The sequence below is a fragment of the Macaca fascicularis genome, chromosome 19 (assembly GCF_037993035.2).
Source record: "Macaca fascicularis isolate 582-1 chromosome 19, T2T-MFA8v1.1".
Taxonomy (NCBI): domain Eukaryota; kingdom Metazoa; phylum Chordata; class Mammalia; order Primates; family Cercopithecidae; genus Macaca; species Macaca fascicularis.
Genome location: NC_088393.1, coordinates 19,888,682 through 19,909,669, shown reverse-complemented (window position 1 = coordinate 19,909,669; position 20,988 = coordinate 19,888,682). Strand labels below are relative to the sequence as shown.

The 20,988-nt window shown below is 51.7% G+C and overlaps 1 protein-coding gene across 16 annotated transcripts in view; it reads right to left on the bottom strand.

The window, feature by feature from the left end:
• The window catches only part of GATAD2A (GATA zinc finger domain containing 2A), a 123,028-nt gene that overhangs the window by 36,318 nt on the left and 65,722 nt on the right, over positions 1-20,988 (bottom strand). For 8 of the 16 annotated variants that reach the window (XM_065535343.2, XM_074026557.1, XM_065535346.2 and 5 more), the window contains one exon: positions 4,367-4,641. In XM_065535343.2, coding sequence (XP_065391415.1) covers positions 4,367-4,635 — 269 coding nt within the window. In that variant the 5' untranslated portion in view covers positions 4,636-4,641. The remainder of the gene's footprint in view (positions 1-4,366; positions 4,642-20,988) is intronic. The other 8 variants (XM_065535347.2, XM_074026562.1, XM_065535349.2 and 5 more) reach the window with 1 other exon arrangement.

Sequence of the window (20,988 nt, the reverse complement as noted above, 5' to 3'; positions counted from 1 at the left end):
ATAGAAAAACTGCTGAGTTAAAGAGAGAGAGGGAGGGGAGTAAAAGAGGGAGGGAGAAAGCTGATTCTACCACTGTATCTGCCTCTGCATGCTCCAAATCATCCCACCATAGTAATATGTATACTACACACACACGCACACATATATATTTTTTGATGATTCCAATTCACCAGCCACTAAAGAAAAAGGAAATTCTCTCTCCTATAAGCCATTAGAAACTGCCTGTAGCTTCCAATATGCCCAAATTGGGTCATAAGACGGTAGTAAGATAGCATGAAAGAAAAAAACGGTAGTTTTGAAAAACACCCAAATAGAAACCCTATAAACAGAATACTATACAGCAGTGAAAATGGATTAACTACTGGTATGCTCAACAATATGGGTAAATCTCACAATGTTGAGTGAAAGCAGGAAGATAAAAGGTACACAATATATAATCCCACTTATTTAAAGTACCAAACAAGAAAATCTAACTGGCATTGTCAAGAACGTGATTACCCTTGGAGGACAGTGACAGCAAGCGAGCATGAGGGGGCTTCAGAAGTGCTAATAACATTTTTTTTTTTTTTTTTTTTTTGAGATGGAGTCTCACTCTGTCCCCGGGCTGGAGTGCAGTGGCGTGATCTCAGCTCACTGCAAGCTCCGCCTCCCAGGTTCACACCATTCTCCTGCCTCAGCCTCCCAAGTAACCGGGACTACAGGTACCCACCACCAGGCTCGGCTAATTTTTTTGTATTTTTAGTGAAGACAGGGTTTCACCAAGTTAGCCAGGATGGTCTCGATCTCCTGACCTCGTGATCTACCTGCCTCGGCCTTTCAAAGTGCTGGGATTACAGGCATGGGCCACTGCAACCAGCCAGCCTCCCTCCCTCCCCCCCCCTCCCCCCCCCCTCCCTCCCTCCCTCCCTCCCTCCCTCCCTTCCTTCCTTCCTTCCTTCCTTCCAGTGAGAGGGAGTCTCACTCTGTCGCCCAGGCTGGAGTGCAGTGGTACAATCTTGGCTCACTGCAACCTCTGTCTCCCGGGTTCAAGCGATTCTCATGCCTCAGCTTCCCGAGTAGCTGGGATTACAAGGGCAGTCCCCTATGCCTAGCTAATTTTTGTATTTTTAGTACAGACGGCGTTTTGCTATGTTGGCCAGGCTGGTCTTGAACTCCTGTCCTCAAGCAATCTGCCTACTTCAGCCTCCCAAAGTGCTGAGATTATAGGCATGAGCCACTGTGCCCGGCCTATAACATTTTGTTCCTTGATTAGGGTTATGAGGTTGCGTTCAGTTTGTCAAAGTGTATCTAGTGGCTAACATGTGCACTTTTCATTACATATGCTATACTTCAATTGAGAAGTTAAACAATGAAAATTAAATTCTATTGGCATAACAGTTTAAAATTGGCATGTCAGTCTTATAAGACACTGAATCTGACGCCAAAGAGCTTCAGCTGACTTAAACTGTGGATTGATACAGCTCTGCCCTATGAAGGACTGAAAACCAACCTGGGAATTGAGAAAACCACCACACTGTGCACTAAAAGGAGGCTTCCAAGGGGTGCTCCAAGCTGGACACTCCCAAGAAGAATCCAAAGACTTCTTTAATACCTTCATTTGAAGGTATTAGAAGAAATCAGAGCCATGTGCTCCAGAATGGATTAGTTTTAGAATGGCTCTGGGCTGGACATGATGCTGTGATTCTGTCAAAACTCCCATCTGTACTTTTCCAAAGAACGACACAAAACAGCGTAAGAATTTGGGGAGACACTAGGCATACACGTGACATCTCTTTTTGAGTAAAGCTAAAGACTGAAGGGAAGCTGTCACCAACACAGAGTCAGTCGCCTTCCTCACTAGACACCAAACATGGAGGCTGATTCTTGGTACACGTTACCTGGCATACAATCAACCTGCAAGGCAGAGATGATTGCTCATCTTACAAATGAAGAAACACAGGCTAAGATCTCTGCTCAGGATCAGGCAGTGTGAGTGATATGACCCCAACTCTGCCTGCTGGCCTGTGAGCTGGGTTCTTTGCTCATTCCCACACTGCTTCACAAATACCCTGGGTGTCTCAGTGCTCCAGGAGGGCCCTGACACCAGCACCACCAGCACCTGCGTTCATCTCTGTCCCCTGCTCCCTTCCTTTACTGTCATAAGGAAAGCAACACAATCGACTGCAGGAAACAATGTTGCATCTTCTCAGTTTGGAAGGCAATGACCCAGTGAGGAAAGACACCAAGAGGCCCAGGGTAGCCCCCGGCTTTGACAACAGAAAATATCTGGGTTTGGGCCTGAACTCTGAGTTTCTTTTTTTTGAGATGGAGTCTCACTGCGTCGCCCAGGCTGGAGTGCAGTGGCGTGATCTCAGCTCACTGCAAGCTCTGCCTCCTGGGCTCACGCCATTCTCTTGCCTTAGCCTCCCGAGTAGCTGGGACTACAAGTGTACAAGTGCCTGCCACCATGCCCAGCTGATTTCTTGTATTTTGTTTAGTAAAGACGGGGTTTCATCATGTTAGTCAGGATGGTCTCTATCTTCTGACCTCGTGATCCACCCGCCTTGGCCCCACAAAGTGCTGGGATTACAGGTGTGAGCCACCGCGCCTGGCCAACTCTGAGTTTCTTTCTTTTTTTTTTTTTTTGAGATGGAGTCTTGCTCTGTCGCCCAGGCTGGAGTGCAGTGGCGCCATCTTGGCTCACTGCAAGCTCCGCCTCCCAGGTTCACGCCATTCTGCCTCAGTCTCTCGAGTAGCTGGGACTACAGGCGCCCGCCACCACCACGCCCGGCTAATTTTTTGTATTTTTAGTACAGACGAGGTTTCACCATGTTAGCCAGGATGGTCTCAACCTCCTGACCTCGTGATCCACCCGCCTGAGCCTCCCAAAGTGCTGGGATTACAGGCGTAAGCCACCCGTGCCCAGCCAACTCTGTTTCTTTAACACTTAACCTCTCCCTCACAATCCACTGGCCTACCCTGCAGGGGAACATGGTGATTACAGGAGAAAATGCATGCCAGGGGCCCAGGAATGCATGAGGAACCCCATGCACATGGACTGCAGATTCCCATGAACATGGACTCCTCCTCTTCCTGCCCTGACTCCACACCAGCCCCTCACTGCTCACCCCTGCTGAGCTGTCATGGACTGGTCTCCGGCTGAAAACATAGAGAAAGGGAAAGGAGACTTGGACCTATAGTTTTATTTCTGGAACTTTAGAAGAGGACCTTGGTTTTAGAATGGGGACTGTAGACAGCAGAGTCAGACAGAAAAGCCCTCTTTGGACAGCAGGACCACAAAGTGTGTTTCCTCACACTAGGAGCCTTTGTCAACAGGAACGGGCTTGGGTTTTCCCATTTATCTTCCCATTTTAAACGCTGTGAACACCGGATGATCTCTGAAGTCCTCAGGATCCCAACAGTTTGGGTTCCAAAAACGAATCTGACATAAGACTGGAGGCTGGGGTCTCCCTGTGGGGTTGGTTGACATGGAAAGGTTAGGAGCCACCAGCTGTCCCTTACGAACAGGCATGGAGAGACAGACCCTCCACAGGGAGAAGACTCTAGTGGGTGGTGAGAGAGAGAGAGCAATGGGCCACAGAGGAGTCTGTCACAGGGCCAGCCGGGGAGCTGTGGCCACACCACAGCCCTCAGCGGGTGTCTGGGCGTGAACATTCTGCAGAGCTCCAAGGAGGGTGATGCAAGAGCAGGTGCTGGGTCTGAATTTCTCTTTACAGAGAGAAAGGAAGGTTTTGAAGTCAAGATTGGGTCTTATTTTTATTTCAAGTTTTTACCTTAAGAGACTCACAAAAGATGAATATGAGGAAAGTCACTCTAGAAGTAATCAGTGTTGACTAAGGACAAACCAACAGAGCAAGCTGAAGACCAGAAGCAAGTGAATGTGGAGTCGAATGAGCACTCCGTACCCGCTCTGAGGAGGGTGCCCTGGGCTGGGCTCCCGACTCTATCCCTAGCCAAGTGACCAAGGTAGGTGTAGCATCCCTGGCCCTCTGATCCCCAGATCTGAAAAGCAGGGAAGCATAACCAAATGAAAACCTCAAGTGTCCCTACAAATCAAAAGCACCGAGTTAGACAGACAGCAGGCGCATGGGTGGCAAAGGCCTACTGATGGCAGGGGAGCTGATGGAATGTGCCACTCCTACTCCTGTGAGACCCACACCCTGTGTTACTTGCAGCTGGGACCTGGGGCCCTGGAATGGCCACAACAGCACAGCTGCCGGGGGGGTGATGCCCGAGCTGAGCCTACAGCCATCTCCACAACCCCGCCAAGCTATTACCAAGAGGCCTGGAGTGTGGCTGGCCCCAATCTGGGCACACTGGGCCTGTCTCCAGGTTCCAACCCCTCCCGCTGGCTCCTCCCACTCACCTGTGTGAGGTGCGCATGTCCACGGGTCCATCACCCACCAGCCCTTCGCCTCTGCCCATTGCCACGGCCGTGACCTCTGTTGCCCTCAGCAATCCTTGGGCTGGACCCGCTCCCGGCTCAGGTGTCACCCTCATGTCTCCGTCAGTGTTTAAATCTGAAGCCAACAATCCTCTCTCCATTTTTATTTTCTTGCTCTCCACATCGTCCTCTGTTGGGTCCCGTTCAAGCGCTCGTTTCTGACTCCGTGTTCGGCATGCTTCTTCGGTCATTCTGAACTTGTGAGGGAGGAGAAGACACAACATTTTAACTGGGTGCAACGAAGATGCCACCTTCTTGGAAACTTTTCAGTGTTGCTTTCAGTGTTTTCCTCCCTATGGGAGGATGGCAAAAGAATGTACAACAAACGCAGGGCCCAGAAAAGCATCCCCAGGACATTTCATCACTGCCTTGAGGAAGGCGAGGCAGGATGGGGGTGTCCCCAGCCTCCACCGTGTGGCTGAACACTGGTGGAGCCAAGCTACACCCTGCCCGGTTGGGGGCGAGAGGCAGCAGGGAGCTGGACGGGAGCAGTGGAAGGCAGCTGCTTATCAGCAAGGAAAGGCTCAACAGCAAACAGAGGAAAAGTTGTTCTAGATCTGAACTACCTGCCTTTGGGATTTTGAGCACCTGCAATGTCTGGAATCCAGGAGGGCGGTGACTGCACTGTTCCAGGAACAGGGTCAGGGCCTGGGACTAGCCCTACACTGTGGTGACTCGAGTTAACCCCAGCTTCTCCCCTTCAGTGAAGGGAGGTCTCCTCACTCCCTGCTCACCTCTGGGGAGTGGGGACTGGGGGTCACATTTAACCCTTTGGTTGCCGGCAAGGTACACTTTGAGTAGGGTGAGGCCTGGCCCATCAACACGCCACCGCCCTGTACCTGCAGCACACACATATCTTGATTTAAAGAAGAAAGAAAAAGAAGAAAAAAACAGCTGAGTCAGTTTTTGATCCCATGACATCACTGGGCTCCACATGACCCTTCCCAGGATTCAGTAGGAGAGACAAAGCACTTTCCAGAAAACCAGTCTGAGCCGGTTCCAGACAACAGGCTGAAGTGTTGTTAACCCTCACGGAGACAGGACGACAGCACAGCGATGTCTGTCTGCAGGGAGGCGGCTGGCATTCCATAGCAGGGGCTGGGACACTGGCACTCTTAAAGGGGCCGCTCCAATCCCTGGCCTCGACGCCCCAACAGGACAGGTCACAGGAATTGAGACAGGGAGAGTCAGGTTCTTAAAAAAGCATCCCAATGTTTACCAGGGAACAAAAGAGAAATTTAGCAGCTGAGCTCTAGTAGAATTCCCGAAGTGTCACAGTTTTCCATGGGATGGTTGGCGCCCACTTGGACCCCACAGAGAGCCCTGATTCACACACACCTGTGGCATGCTTCATGCTGAAGCCCTCTGGTCCTATCTGTGTCCTCACAGGCAGGGCACTCATCTTGCCAGAGTCTTTGTTTCCTCACTGGCAAACACCCTGGGGAGGCCTTCCCAGGTAGAGCCAGGTAGACCCAGTCTGGAGGCTGGGGACAGCACAAGGCAACACAGGGGTCCTGTCACCATCCATGGGACATGCTCCAGAGCTGACTCATCTGCAGCTTCCTTAAAGGAGCCGATTTCACAAATGAGCAATAGCACAAGGCCCTGCCCAAATGTGCCCCCTTATGCACTCAGACTGAAAGGAAAGAGACAGCTGCTTCATGCTCCTGGAGCCAGAGGGAAAGCAGGCCATCTACACGTGTGTCATGCCAGTGTGGTCCAGCCAGGGCACCCGGGCACCGGCTCAAAACACTGGGGTCTCCTCAAGGCCAGGAAACCACTGGTGTGCTTTGCACAAGCCCAGAGCAGCTCTGTGCTCCCTCCCTACCCCGTCTCTCTCTCACCACCACCCAGGTGCCATGGTTGACCCCTAACATGACCAGGCTGAGGCAGGGAGATCCGAAATCTCAAGGGCACAGGCTTTCAGACTCGCCCCCACCTGTCTCCAGCCCCTCCGGCATCCCAGCCTGCACCTACCACCTACCCCACACCAACTGTGCAGCCTCCGCTGCTCCCCGCCGGCCAGCCTGTACACCCCCGCCCCCGCTCCTGCTCAGCTGCCCCTCAGCTTCTCCATGGAATGGAGCCCAGGCAGACTATGGTTGAATGTGGAGGTCAAGGCCTCACTTCTCTGGGGGAGGTGAGGAATGCTACGGTGTCCCTCTCTCTCAAGTTCTATGGTCTCTGTCCTTCCTTCCTCCGATGTGCCTTGCCCACAAACCCCATCTGAACTGCTCACTCATTAACAGGTTGCCTGTCCCACCTCCTGTGAGACCGCAGATAAGTCACTGCCCTCAGAGTGTAGGTCCCCTCTTCTCCTTTCATTTTCCTCACTGTGGGAGGGTGGGACATTTCTCCTTCAAGCACTGCCTTAGACAGCAGGTATGTGCACTCCCAGGCCCAGGGCAGGGAGGAGCCTGTCTAGGTGAGAGACTGAGGGGAGACCAGGACCTCGGACAAGTAGGGCCCCCACCCTATGGGTGAAGCTTCCCAGTCTGGCCTGATAACTACTGTTGGGGATGACGTCCCCAGGTGGACAGACAGAATGCACTTCCATCTCCAGGACATAGCACCCTTCCCTGTGACTCAAAGAAACCCACATGCTCCCCACTCTGCCCCTGTTCCAGCCAGGTGGGGACCCTCCCAGCACAGCCTCCTGCCCTGTAAGCCCTGGGCTCAGTTCCATGAAGCCCATCTGAACTCAAGACCCTGAATGAGTTCTCACGGCTGCTCCGGCCCACATGGACAAGGTGGAACTGATAGCCATATCAGGGGGGCTGTGCCTGTAGAGCCTCACTTTGTGGTCACTGGTATAGGACCAGAGGCCACCCAAAGGTTCTGAGAGATGCAGGGCGGAGCAGGGCCTCAGATGCCCAGCAGGGCTGCTCCCTCCAGTCCCAGAGACTTCTCCTCTTGGGCCCCCCATTGTGATAGCGGGTCAGAGTCCTCAGCATAGGGCTGGCCGGTGTGTACTCAGGGTACACAGCTGCTCACTATGAAGCCTAAGGCCTGGAACTCTGCCAATCCCAGGCCCAGCACTGACGGCTAGCCTCACAGTGCCCGCCTGCCCTGTGCCTGTGCCTCCCAGAGGCAGGCCACTGCGGGGCTGGGCCCTGCGGCACCCCTCCCCCACCTCAGGAAGGACAGGCACAGCTGGAGGGGGCGGGGCCAGCCCCGCGAGTACAGGGGGCTCCTTTGGCAGGAGGCTCCTCCACTGCCAAGACCAATGACGCAGAACCTGCTACTGGCCAATCCTCGGCCACCACTGGACACTTGCTCCTGGGGAGGGCAGGTGCCGGTAAGGAGTGGCTCCTCCCTCCTCGAAGCAAGTGAGACCAGTGCCCCCAGTACAACAGGGCTGGCAGCCACCACACAGACCCAGGAGCAAACTTGTCAGGAAGAAAAAAGCGCGACAGATGACTCCTGCAAAAAGCAGCAGTGGGGGGTGCATTAGAACACTTCCTAAAAGTAGGTGAAGAGGCTAGGTCACCCTGACTGGCAAATGAGGATTCATTTCAAAATTCCCAGTGAGAGGGGAGAGTGAGGGGAAGGCAGCTCCGGTGGCAGAAGTTCCAGGGCAGGCCTGTGCGGGAGCCGCCAGTGCACAGAGAGCATCCCCGTCCTGGACGCCGAGATCCTCTGCCGGCTACTGCCCACAAAGATGGATCCCAACAGCAGTGTGCCCATTTGAAAGAGGAGAGCACGGCCGGGCGCGGTGGCTCAAGCCTGTAATCCCAGCACTTTGGGAGGCCGAGACGGGCGGATCACGAGGTCAGGAGATCCAGACCATCCTGGCTAACATGGTGAAACCCCGTCTCTACTAAAAAATACAAAAAAAAGGCCGGGCACGGTGGCTCAAGCCTGTAATCCCAGCACTTTGGGAGGCCGAGACGGGCGGATCACGAGGTCGGGAGATCGAGACCATCCTGGCTAACACGGTGAAACCCCGTCTCTACTAAAAAAATACAAAAAACTAGCCGGGCGCGGTGGCGGGCGCCTGTAGTCCCAGCTACTCAGGAGGCTGAGGCAGGAGAATGGCGTGAACCCGGGAGGCGGAGCTTGCAGTGAGCTGAGATCCGGCCACTGCACTCCAGCCTGGGCGGCAGAGCGAGACTCCGTCTCAAAAAAAAAAAAAAAAAAAAAAAATACAAAAAAAAATATTACCCGGGCGAGGTGGCGGGCGCCTGGCGCCTGTAGTCCCAGCTACTCGGGAGGCTGAGGCAGGAGAATGGCATAAACCCGGGAGGCGGAGCTTGCAGTGAGCTGAGATCCGGCCACTGCACTCCAGCCCGGGCGACAGAGCGAGACTCCGTCTCAAAAAAAAAAAAAAAAAAAAAAAAGAAAGAGGAGAGCACTGAGGCTGCCAGGGCTGCCTGAGACACAAGGTTGAAAGTCAGCCTCACCCTCCGCCTCATTCTCTCCAAACACCCCAGGCCGGGCTGCAGGCCAGCACAGATGAGCATCATCAGCAAGGCTGAGTGGGTATCAGTCTCCTCATCCCCACACACTGGGCTGGCAGGTGGTGGGGGCATAGCCCAGCTCCTCCTAAACTAGGGGCCAAAAGGGCAGGTTTCAGCCACACTATAGACCCCACACAGACACAGCGCAGCTCTGACAGGGAGCACCTCCATGGGCTTTAGGGCAGATACAAATGCTGCTTTATTTTCGTAAAATGCCACCATCCAACTGGCCTGAGAGCCTCAGGCAGAAAACATGTTCTAGAACCATTCCAAAAGGCTGACTGATGCTGTGGGAGGAACCGGAACTCTTAAAGAGGACTCGGGGGACAACGAGAAGGCACCCAGCACACTTCTGGCACACCAGGCCAGTAAGCATCTCTTGATAATTAAAAGAGAAATTCAGTACATAGACACAAATCATAAAGCCAAACCCCTGAGGTCGCACTGCTAATACTAACTCTACTCTACCATAAAATGCCATCTATGGCACCCATCACTAACATACCCATAGTAACACTCTTATTTCAGACAGGAAGAAAGTGAGGCTTCGCAGTAAGTGGGTTAAAGCACTGGCGGGAGCGGCAGGGCTGATGCTCTGAACAGTGGATTTAAGGCGTCTTCCTGCCTCCTCACCCGACAGCAGCTCACCAAGCCTCCACTGCGGGCTGGGGACTCAGTGATGAACAAGACAGAGGGAACACCATCCGCCCCCCATGCTGGAAAAGGAGCGAAATGACAGAGGGTGTTGGTGACGGTGCTGTGGGGACACGAGGCAGAGCACGGGGCAGCTGGGCAAAACGGGCGGCTCCGGAAGTCAGCCCTGAAGGAGACAGGGCCCGAGCTGAGACGTGAACTGGGGGAAGCACTGGCCCAGACAAGAGGGGAAGAATCTGGCTTGCTCTAAAGGATCACCTGGCTGGAGGACCACGGGGCAGGGGAGCGGTTCCTATGGTACAGCTAGACTGGGGAAGGGGACAGAGCAGAGTTCCAGGAGACACGGGCAATCCAGAGGGGATTGCTTTCTTTCACTTGTTTTTGCCTGAGCAACTGGACCAGTGGTGCTGGCTTTATCTGAGATGGGGAGGAGCAGATTTGAGGAAAGAAGGTTGGGCTACAATTTGGATGTGCTGAGTGCAAGGCCCATGATGAGTCCCATGGAGATGTTGAGGAGCAGAGCCCTGAACCTGGGGGCAGCCACTGTCCTCAGGAGGCACAGGGCACCTTGAGGCACCTTCTCCTATCAGGAAGGAAGAAGGGCCCATGAAGCAACCAGTGCTGAGTCAGACGACGACAACGGGGTTGAGGTGCTATCCTCGCTAGCTGTGAGCTGTGCCCAACACTCAAGATACAAGGGCCCTACAGGCACGCAGCTGCAGCAAGCCTGCGCCCAGGTGCCCACCTCCAGAGCGCCCCTGTGGCCCTGCCCTTCACAGAGATAGATGCACAGCACAGATGGCCCTCTGGACCCAGAACCCCTGTCTACTCTCCTCCCGGCAACATAGCCCGATGAAGCTCCCAAAGCCACATCCTGGATCTGCACCCCCTTCAGTGGTTCCCCCACTTCCTAAGAGTCAAACCAAGGTACCTCGTTGTGGCCCAGAAGGACCTGTGGAGGGGGTAAGGAGAGAATAGGTGGGCCAAGTTTTGGCATTGGCAGCGCCTGCCTGACAAGCATACATCTTCCTATGCAGAACAGACACCTCCATCTGCTCAGAACTGTGGCCCGAGCCACTTCCTGACGCACATCTCTGAGTAACAGTGACTGGGACTCATTCCGGAAGGAAGACACACCAGAAACAGCAGCTCTGGACTTCTCAACATCAAACTTTGTTAAGACCAAGTACAAAAGATACAACTTAACTTGGGAGACAGGTGTTCCAAGCAGTCAGCTTCTACAACTAGACACAGCAGGGAACAAAGACTTGGTCTCAGCTCCATCACACACCCGCTGGCTGGCCAGGGACCAGGGGAGAGGCCTGTCAATCAATCACAGGACCAAGGACACAAGATGGACACAGAAGCTTCAGTGGGCCGAGAGAGGACGCCACTGCCCCTTCTTCCACAGTATTTATCGAAGATGTCCACGCAGCTTAAATCACCTACCTTCTGTGCCACATGCTAGAGACTCTCAAATTCTAAACAGTCAACCCAAACTTTTCTCTTTAAGAAACAAGGTCTGAGTCTCAGTATCCCCATCCCTACTTCACAGCCAATACTATGTGAAGAAAAATGGAAAGAACTGTGAGAGAAAAGTTGCAGAATAGCATAGTACTATCTGCATGGTTTTTTTTAAAAAAGGTGTATACAGGGGAAAAAATGAAAGCAACTTCACTAAGATCAAAACTGAAAGGAACTGGACCAAAATCAGTAGTAGTAATCTCTGAAGAGTAGATTATTAAGAAACTTTCACTTACTATAGTAAACATTTCTGTATTGCTTGAATTCTTTCTGTTAACAGTGACTATGAATCAGTCCTGTACTCAAAGAAAGCAAGGATTAAAAAAGAAAACCAGATAAAACAACAGCCCCACCTGCTAAGGATAAGAATCAAAAGCACGAGTGTGAAGCCAGGCACAGTGGCACATGCCTGTAGTCCCAGCTACTCAGGAGACCAAGGCAGGAGCATCACTTGAGCCTAGGTGTATGAGTCCAGCCTGGGCAACATAGTGACACCTTGTTTCTTAAAGAAAAAAGGACAGAAAGAAACTAACAAAGAAAGACAGTACCGCATCCAGGCGAGGAGGAAGGAGGCTCCCCAGGGTGAGAAGCTCTGGAGAGATGGCGGAAGAGGCCAGCTCCTCCAACACTCCAACACACAGGACCAAGGACACAAGATGGACACAGAAGCTTCAGTGGGCCGAGAGAGGGTACCACTGCCCCTTCTTCCACAGTGTTTATTGAAGATGTTCACACAGCTTAAATCATCTATCTTCTGTGCCACGTGCTAGAGACTCTCAAAATCTAAACAGGCAACCTAAACCCCTCAGCTCATCCCCACAGCTCGCCTTCTACATGGGCCACAAGCCTCCCTGAGTGGCTACCACAGTGACCACCAGGCCACAGCATACCTCACCAGGACTATGAGGAGGGCCCTGGCAACAATCTCCGTGCCACTCAGGAGTTTCATTCTCTCCCCACAACTCAATGTTGAGCTCTTTAATAGAATAAACTTTCTTCCCCCATTCATCTTCACTTTCAGTGTACAGCAAAGAGTATAGGCTTGGTATGCACTGCTGAGTTACGCCTACGTTTCTGTAAATTAGCCTCATGAAGCATGTGATTCCCGGGGTTGCCCTACAGGGCAAAGAGGAGCAAACAAGTAAAGTGCTTTCATTAAAAACTCCAAGACATGGGGACTGAGATGGCGTCTCCCAGACTGAGGCCAGGGCAGGAAAAGGAATCAGGTGAGACGTTCCAGGCAGGGGAACCGCATGCGCCAAGCAGCTGAGCCAGGAGGGTCTCAAGGCAAGAAACGGAAAGCTGTGGTGAGTCCTGAACTAAAGGCTTTCTCAAAAGGAGAACAGATGTCTACTACTACTCACTGGCTGAAGCTGGGTTCATAACCCTTGGTGGCCTGAAAATAAAGACACACCAGAGATAGGCATCTTCTCTCTCACATGTTATCAGGATGGACCCCAGCCCAGCCAGCTGGCTAGGAGCCCCCTGAGCCTTCAAAGACCCCAGACTCAGAGATCGTCTCCCTGCTGTGGTCCTAGGACAAGACCAGCAGTGGGGAGGTGCACGCTGGCTGGAGCCAAGTGCCTCTCACTGAGAGCCTGCATGAGATGGAGACAGGCATGTGTCACCCCACAAGGTACAGGCAACTGAAGTCTGGCTGGGTGAAGGTCCAGGATAGGTCTGAACTCAGGCCACCACACCTCTGTCTAGGTGGCCACTCTGATGAGTCTTCCACGGTATGCTACAAAGGGCCTTTTGTTATTCTTATCTTTTTTTTTTTTTTTGACAAGGAGTCTAGCTCTGTCGCCTAGGCTGGAGTGCAGTGGCATCATCTCGGCTCACTGCAAGCTCCGCCTCCCGGGTTCATGCCATTCTTCTGCCTCAGCCTCCCAGCAGCTGGGACTACAGGCGCCCGCCACCACGCCTGGCTAATTTTTTGTATTTTTTAGTAGAGACAGGGTTTCACCATGTTAGCCAGGATGGTCTCAATCTCCTGACCTCGTGATCCGCCCGTCTCAGCCTCCCAAAGTGCTGGGATTACAGGCGTGAGCCACCGCGCCTGCCCTTGTTAATCATGTTTAAACTGCATTCACCTGGAGTGAAAGGCACAGGTGGGGCTCAAAGTAGAGCTGCATACATGTGAGGAGGAGGATGGAACAGCCATTCTCAGATGTCTCCAGGCAAGACTGAATCTAGACTTGCCCTGCCTGGGGCAATGGGAGGCCCCTGGGAAGAACCTGCAGCCAGAAGGTATGAGCCCTCAGAATATCCCAACCATTCACCAGATAACAGAATCTGTGACAGCAGGTACAACATCTTGTCCATGTCCCTGGGGTGGCCCCACTTCTGGAAGAGTGTCAGTCACAGAGTAGGTGTGCTGTATATACTGGGTGCGTGAACAGAGGTATCACAGATAGGAGTGCTCTGAGTTGGGGGACTGGATCGGACACTTCAAACTCACTTTCAGCACGAGGATCCTCAGGGTCTGATCCAAATCTATTGCTCCTTTGTAATTAATAGAAGCATGGGGATCTTCTAATTTTTAAAGGCAAAACACCTAACAATGATTGAGCATTTACCCCACAACCACCTGTAAGGTAAATGCTCTCATCAGCTGCCTTTTTGCAGGTGGGGAAACCGAGGCACGAAAGTATCTGGTCAGCCATCAGAAGGCCCCATCAACCACTCAAAGTCAGACCTGAAGACTCCAAAGGACAAGGGGAACACTGCACCTGTGGCAATTTGGGCTTCACCTTTGCCTCTCACACCAAGGGGTCCAGATGAGATATTAAGTGATTACGACTTTATTGTCATGAATGACAGCGAACCTTCTGGTGTTTGCCTTTACCTTCAAAGTATGGTTAAGTTTTGCTGTAGCACAACAGAGGCAGCACTCCTAAAAACCACTGCAGGATGCAAACCCATGTGATAAAAACACAGGGCTTATGGACATAAGGGGGTTAGGGACACAGTACTTCAAAATTTCACCTATGACATACATTAAGAGCCCAAGCAATGACACATGTGGATATATGGGCAGCACAGCTGCATACACGCTCAGTGGCTGAGAAATACACAAACATTGCATGTCTGACCCTCACCTCGGGGAAGACTTGCTGCTTGCTGTGGGCATGGGTGGGTTGCCATTTCTGCTGGAGGGAGGCTGTCTAACTCCAGAAAGGGATGGGGTGTGGCCTGCAAAGTGTGGGACCTCGCGGGGGCTTGGTGCATGTCTGAGGTGTGGGCAGTTTTATTTCATGTACTCACAGGTGCTCTATTAAACTGGGAACAGTTTTCTAGATTCACCTAATGCAAGAGTTGGCAAACTTTTTCTTAAAATGCTACACAGTAAATAATTTTGGCTCTGCGGGCCATTTAGTCTCTGTCAGGAGTCCTCAGCTCTGTGGTTCTGACAGGACGGCTCTCCCTCGAGACCCTTGGAGGATTATTTCCAGGAACCCCTTGGATGCCAAAATTCCCAGATGCTCAATCCCAGATATACAATGGTGTAGTATTAGCATACAACCTATGTACATCCTTCCATATGCTTTAGTAAGTCACCTCTAGATTACTTATAATACTCCATAAAATGTAAATGCTATGTAAACAGCTGTTATACTATAGTTTTATTTGTATTATTTTATGTTGTACTGTTTTTTCCATTTTTTTTCTTCCAAAAAAAATTTTTTTTTAAGAGCCAGAGTCTTGCTCTGTCACCCAGGCTGGAGTGGAGTGGCGTGATCTCGGCTCACTGCAACCTCCGTCTCCCGGGTTCAAGCAATTCTCCTGCCTCAGCCTCCTGAGTAGCTGGGACTACAGGCACACGCCACCATGCCTGGCTAATATTTTGTATTTTAGTAGAGACGGGGTTTCACTGTGTTGCCCAGGCTGGTCTCAAACTCCTGAACTCAGGCAATCCACCCGCCTCGGCCTCCCAAAGTGCTAGGATTACAGTTGTGAGTTACCATGCCCGGCCCCCAAAAATAATTTCTTTAAGAGATGGGGTCCCACTGCGTTGCCCAGGCTGGTCTCAAGCTCCTGGACTCAAGAGATCCCCCTGCCTCAGCCTCCCAAGTAGCTAGAATTACAAGCACATACCACCATGCCTGCTTACCCCAAATATTTTCAATCCACAGTTGATAGAACTCAAAGACGCAAAACACAAGGATATGGAGGCCCAACTGTACATACCTGAATGGGCGTGTCTGTGAATTAAACTTTATTTACCAAAACAGGCCACCACTTGGTGGGCCGCAGTTTTCCAATCCCTAGCCTAGTGTTCAGAAGAATCTGAACAAAACCAGACGCAACCATTGCAACATTTGTGTTACACCTCAACGGTCCTCTTAACACATCAATCGTGTTGGAACAAATCTACTTTTCTAAAATCAGCCTTAGAGTAGAATGGACTACAGACAAAAGTAGGTTTCAAAACCAGAACTCTAAGAGGGTGGGGGGGCAGGTGCAGTGGCTCACACCTGTAATCCCAACTCTTTGGGAGGCTGAGGAGGGAGGATCACTAGAGCCTAGGAATTCAAGGTAAGCCTGGGCAACAAAGGGAGACTTCATCTCCAATAAATGTTTTTTCTTTTTTCTTTATTTTTTGAGACAAGGTCTCACTTTCACCCAGGATGGGGGCAATGTCTTGATCTCAGCTCACTGCAACCTCCACCTCCCAGGTTCAAGCGATCTTCCCCTAGCTGGGACCACTGGTGGGTGCCAACACGCCCAGCTAATTTTCTGTATTTTTGGAACAGATGGGATTTTACCATGTTGCCCAGGCTAGTCTCACACTCCTGAGCTCAGGTGATCCACCCACCTCAGCCTCCCAAAGTGCTGGGATTACAGGCGTAAGCCACTGCACCTGGCCTCCTGATAAAACTGTTTTAAGCTGGGTGCAGTGGCTCATGCCTGTAATCCCAGCACTTTGGGAGGCTGAGGTGGGTGGATCACCTGAGGTTGGGAGTTCAAGACCAGCCTGACCAACATGGAGAAACCCCATCTCTACTAAAAATACAAAGTTAGCCAGGTGTGGTGGTGCATACCTGTACTCCCAGCTACTCCAGGGGCTGAGGCAGGAGAATCGCTTAACCCAGGAGGTGGAAGTTGCGGTGAGCCAAGATTGCACCACTGCACTCCAGCCTGGGCAACAAGAACGAAACTCTGTCTCAAAAGCAAAACAGAAACAAAAAACAAACACAAAAACAAAACATAGGCCGGGCGTGGTGGCTCATGCCTGTAATCCCAGCACTTTGGGAGGCCAAGGCGGTGCTTGCAGTGAGCCAAGATCGTGCCACTGCATTCCAGCCTGGGTGACAGAGCAAGACTGTCTCAAAAAAAAAAAAAACCACACACACACAAAATTTGACCAGGCGTGGTGGTTCATGCCTGTAGTCCTAGCACTTTGGGAGGCCAAGGTGGGTGGATCACGAGGCCAGGAGTTTGAGACCAGCCTGGCCAAGATGGTGAAACCCCATCTCTACTAAAAACACAAAAATGAGCCAGGCGTGGTGGCAGGCACCTGTAAGCCCAGCTACTCGGGAGGCTGAGGCAGAGAACTGCTTGAACCCAGGAGGCAGAGGTTGCAGTGAGCTGAGATCGCACCACTGCATTCCAGCCTGGGCGACAGAGTGAGACTCCATCTCAAAAAATAAATTTAAAAAATTTGGCCGGGCGCGGTGGCTCAAGCCTGTAATCCCAGCACTTTGGGAGGCCGAGACGGGCGGATCACGAGGTCAGGAGATCGAGACCATCCTGGCTGACACAGTGAAACCCCGTCTCTACTAAAAAATACAAAAAAACTAGCCGGGCGAGGTGGCGGGCGCCTGTAGTCCCAGCTACTCGGGAGGCTGAGGCAGGAGAATGGCGTGAACCCGGGAGGCGGAGCTTGCAGTGAGCCAAGATCACGCCACTGCACTCCAGCCTGGGCGGCAGAGCGAGACTCTGTCTCAAAAAAAAAAAAAAAAAAAAAAAAAAAAAAAAAAATTAAAAAATAGCCAGTTGTGGTGGTGCATGCCTGTGGTCTCAGCTACGCAGGAGGCTGAGGTGGAAGGACTGCTTGAGTCCAGGAGGTCAAGGCTGCAGTGAGCTGTGACTGTGCCACTGCACTCCATCCTGGGCAATAGAGCAAGACCTTCTATGTCGGGGAGACAGCAGACGGACTCGAATGTGTAAATTCAATCCAGGGCAAGGACTCAAGGTTAACTCTTTTGACAAGTCAGAAGGAAATTTAGTTTCAAAAAGTGCTATGTGCAGACAAGACAGCTTGCTACAGGGTCAATTTTATAGTGTCCTAAAAGCCCACACTTAGAACACTCAAGATAAATAGGTCCCCGGTAGAAGGAAATTATGTGCTATAAACTCAATTGCTGCAGTGGATGAAACTTTAACCCAGTTACAGAAACAAGCACTCCCTAAGCACAGGTGCCTGAGAATCACATCAAAGCCCTAAGGAAAAGCACGGGGCTGAGAATGACCTGAGGGGTACAAGCCCAGCCTGGGGGCCCAGGAGAAGCCTCACTGAGGAGGGGAGGTTTCAGTCACAGTGCAAGCGCAAGGTGTGAACCAAACACACCACTGAGGCTGATTGCTGGAGGAATGGGGGCTCAGGGATGCCCAGTGGCAGGAAGGGAGTCACAGGGCACGGGCTCCCCAGGTAACCAGGACTGACCATCACCTTTGAGGACTGAGGGAAAGCAAGGTCATTTGTGCCAGGGAAACCCTGAGGACGCATTACCTGGTTTTGGGGGGACGCACAGGAGGACAAGGTCCACACCCAGCCAGTGTGACCTCTCCCAACTAATGCTCTGCCCTACACATGACTGTCCCACTCCGAGGCAGGATCTGGACAGGCAGGTAACCTACACCATGTCCTGTCCCACAGAATGAATCAAGATCCCAAAACAAAGTTACTGTGGGTGGCTAAAGGTCTTCGTGTGGTACATTTTGCCTGTGGCTTCAGCTCCTCAGCCCAGCCCCAGCCCAGGGGTTGAGTAGAACCACCAGGACCTGTCCTGCCCACTGCCACGCCCTGCCTTAGTCCTTCAATTCTGCACGTCACTTCACCCCCCAGCCTGGGGGCGATCTATGTCCTGTCCAGCTCACACTGGGGCTCCCTGGACTTGGGGTCTGACATGGATTCTCTAAATCTTCTGCCTGGTTGAGAGGCTGATGCAGTTCAACAGGTAGACAACCACTTTACAAAAACAGGAGATGGAACTAACACATTCTTCTGTCCTGTTGAAGGTGCCAAGTCACTGTTACAAAGGCTTCCCACAAGATGGGCAGTCTCCCCATTAGCCTCTGACAGCCACAGCAAGGCTCACAGTGCCTGAGCAGGGACTCCTTGGCCCCACCAGGGCTGTGGGCTCCAGGGAAGCCAAGGGCAACAAGAAGACAGGGAAGGGGACAAGGAACACATGGTGCCCAAGAAGTAAGAGCATCTGACCCTGTAGGAAAAGGCAGATGACAGACAGAGGAAACAGTGGGACAGCAGACAGACACCTCCCTGCCCTGCAAAGCATACACTAGTTACACACAGAGCAATCTTGCACAACACACGTGTGTATACTCATACGCATGCACAGTTTTTCATCCCCCCCTCCCACTTCTAAGTCTTGCTCAATTGTCTCAGAAAACATCTTTCTGGCCAGGAGCAGTGGCTCATGTCTATAATCCCAGCACTTTGGGAGGCCAAGAAGGGAGGCTCGCTTGAGTCCAGGGGTTCAAGGCTGCAATGATCGCACCATTGCACTTGCAGCCTGGGCAACAGAGCAAGACCCTGTCTCTAAAAAAAAGAAGAAAAGTCTTTCTTCTGCGTTTAATTCTGAGCAAAAGAACAGTAGTTCTCAAGAGCAATCAGCATCCACACAGCTACTGATCTACTTGTCTCAAGAATATGGAAAAACCACAAAGTATGGTTTTCAGACACAAGGGCCGGAATCACCAAGTTGTACAGCATGTGAAGGAGCCCCGAGCCCTGCTGAGTCTCACACACATTCCCACCAGCCTACTTCACTTCAATCCACACTACTTTGTTGGCCCCGCAATTTCTCATCAAGCTGGATAGAGCTACAGAACATCCTCAACTCACTGGCATGGCAACCTTGCTCGTTGGTTCTACTTCATGCCGAAAACATGGTAATGTCAGCTTCCAGAGAAGCCACAAGAACTGACTTGTTGGCTGTTGCACATCTGGATGATGTGTGAACTCAGAAGGAAACTTCTGCAGCATGAGGAGCCTGATCAGTGCCTGGGACACCCCTTCTAATTCACAGCCCACCTGGCCCCATGGGACAGGGACCAATGATGGGCTCCTCAACTCGACCATGCCTGACGACAAAGATTCACCTTGCGCCAGACACTGACCTCCCCGAGGCACATCCTCAGTGGAGGACAGGCAGAGGAGCAGCTCAGGTCTCAGCCCTCACAGGAGCACAGACCCAGCAAGGCCTGGGAGATGTGTGCAAATCACTATTTTGTTACAAGGCAACACTGGAAAAGGTATCGAGCATGCTGGCCCAAAGGAAGAGAGAAGAATCTAGAAATACTTCATTTGAGCTGGGCCCCAAAGGGTAGAGTCTAGATTTGTAGAGATGGAAGAAAGAGGAAACGGTAGCAGAAATGGTGACGTGACAGAAATATACAGCACTGTGAAAATTAGTCTCCAAGAAAAGCAGATGAAGCCAAAATAAAAGGAGATTCAAACTCTTTTGGTTTTATTTTCTTTTTTTCTTATATCCAGAGAAGGTAGAAGAGATTCAAACTTCTTTTTCTTTTTGAGACAAAGTCTCGTTCTGTCGTCAGGCTGGAGTGCAGTGGCGTGATCTTGGCTCACTGCAATCTCCACCTCCCTAGTTCAAGCGATTCCCCTGCCTCAGCCTCCCAAGTAGCTGCGATTACAGGCACGCACCACCACACACAGCTAATTTTATTTTTTTTTGTATTTTAGTACAGACGGGGTTTCACCATGTTGGCCAGGATGGTCTCGATCTCCTGACCTCATGATCCGGCTGTAATCCCAAGGTGCTGGGATTACAGGAGGAAGCCACCACACCCACCCCACTTTTTAAAAGTCTGAATCTCAGCCGGGTGCGGTGGCTCACTCCTGTAATATCAGCATTTTGGGAGGTTGAGGCAGGCGGATGACAAGGTCAGGAGTTCAAGACCAGCCTGGCCAACATGGTGAAACCCCATCTCTACTAAAAATACAAAAAATTAGCTGGGCGTAGTGGTGGGCCCCTGTAATCCCAGCTACTCGGGAGGCTGAGGCAGGGGAATTGTTTGAAACCAGGAGGCGGAGATTGCAGTGAGCTGAGATCATGCCACTGTACTCCAGCCTGGGAGACAAGAGCGAAACTCCGTCTCAAACAAAACGAACAAAAAAAAGAGTGTTTTTTTAAATGTAATGAGGTTGCTTGGTGAAAGAAAGCAGCCTGGTACAGAGGCCACACTTGTATTCAGCTGAATACGATGAACAAAAAGCCCCTACATAACCCCCAGCACCTTTGTGGTGGGGGGATCTCGACTGCCCCCTAACCTGTGAGAGGAGGCCTGAAACCTTTAACAGGTCCTGAAGAAGAGAAACCTGAAAGCTGTGAAAAGGCACGGAACACACTCCAAAAAGACATGAGCAGCACACATCCAATTCAAGTGAAGTACCTCCCCTCAGGCCACCAAATACATAAATTTGAGCACAAGCGTTCCCTGGAGGGGGGTGAGCAACAGCCCCCACAGGTGTTCCTTACCCAGCACTTCCAGGAAGGCGCTGTTTATAAGTGCCATGCTCAGCTCTGACAGAGGGAGAGGGGCATCTACTGCCTCCTCCTAACAGGGCACATGTGACAACCGAGGTGTGTCTAGTGCTGTGCTGCTGAATGGCAGGGTCCCTTCCTAGCATTTCATCTG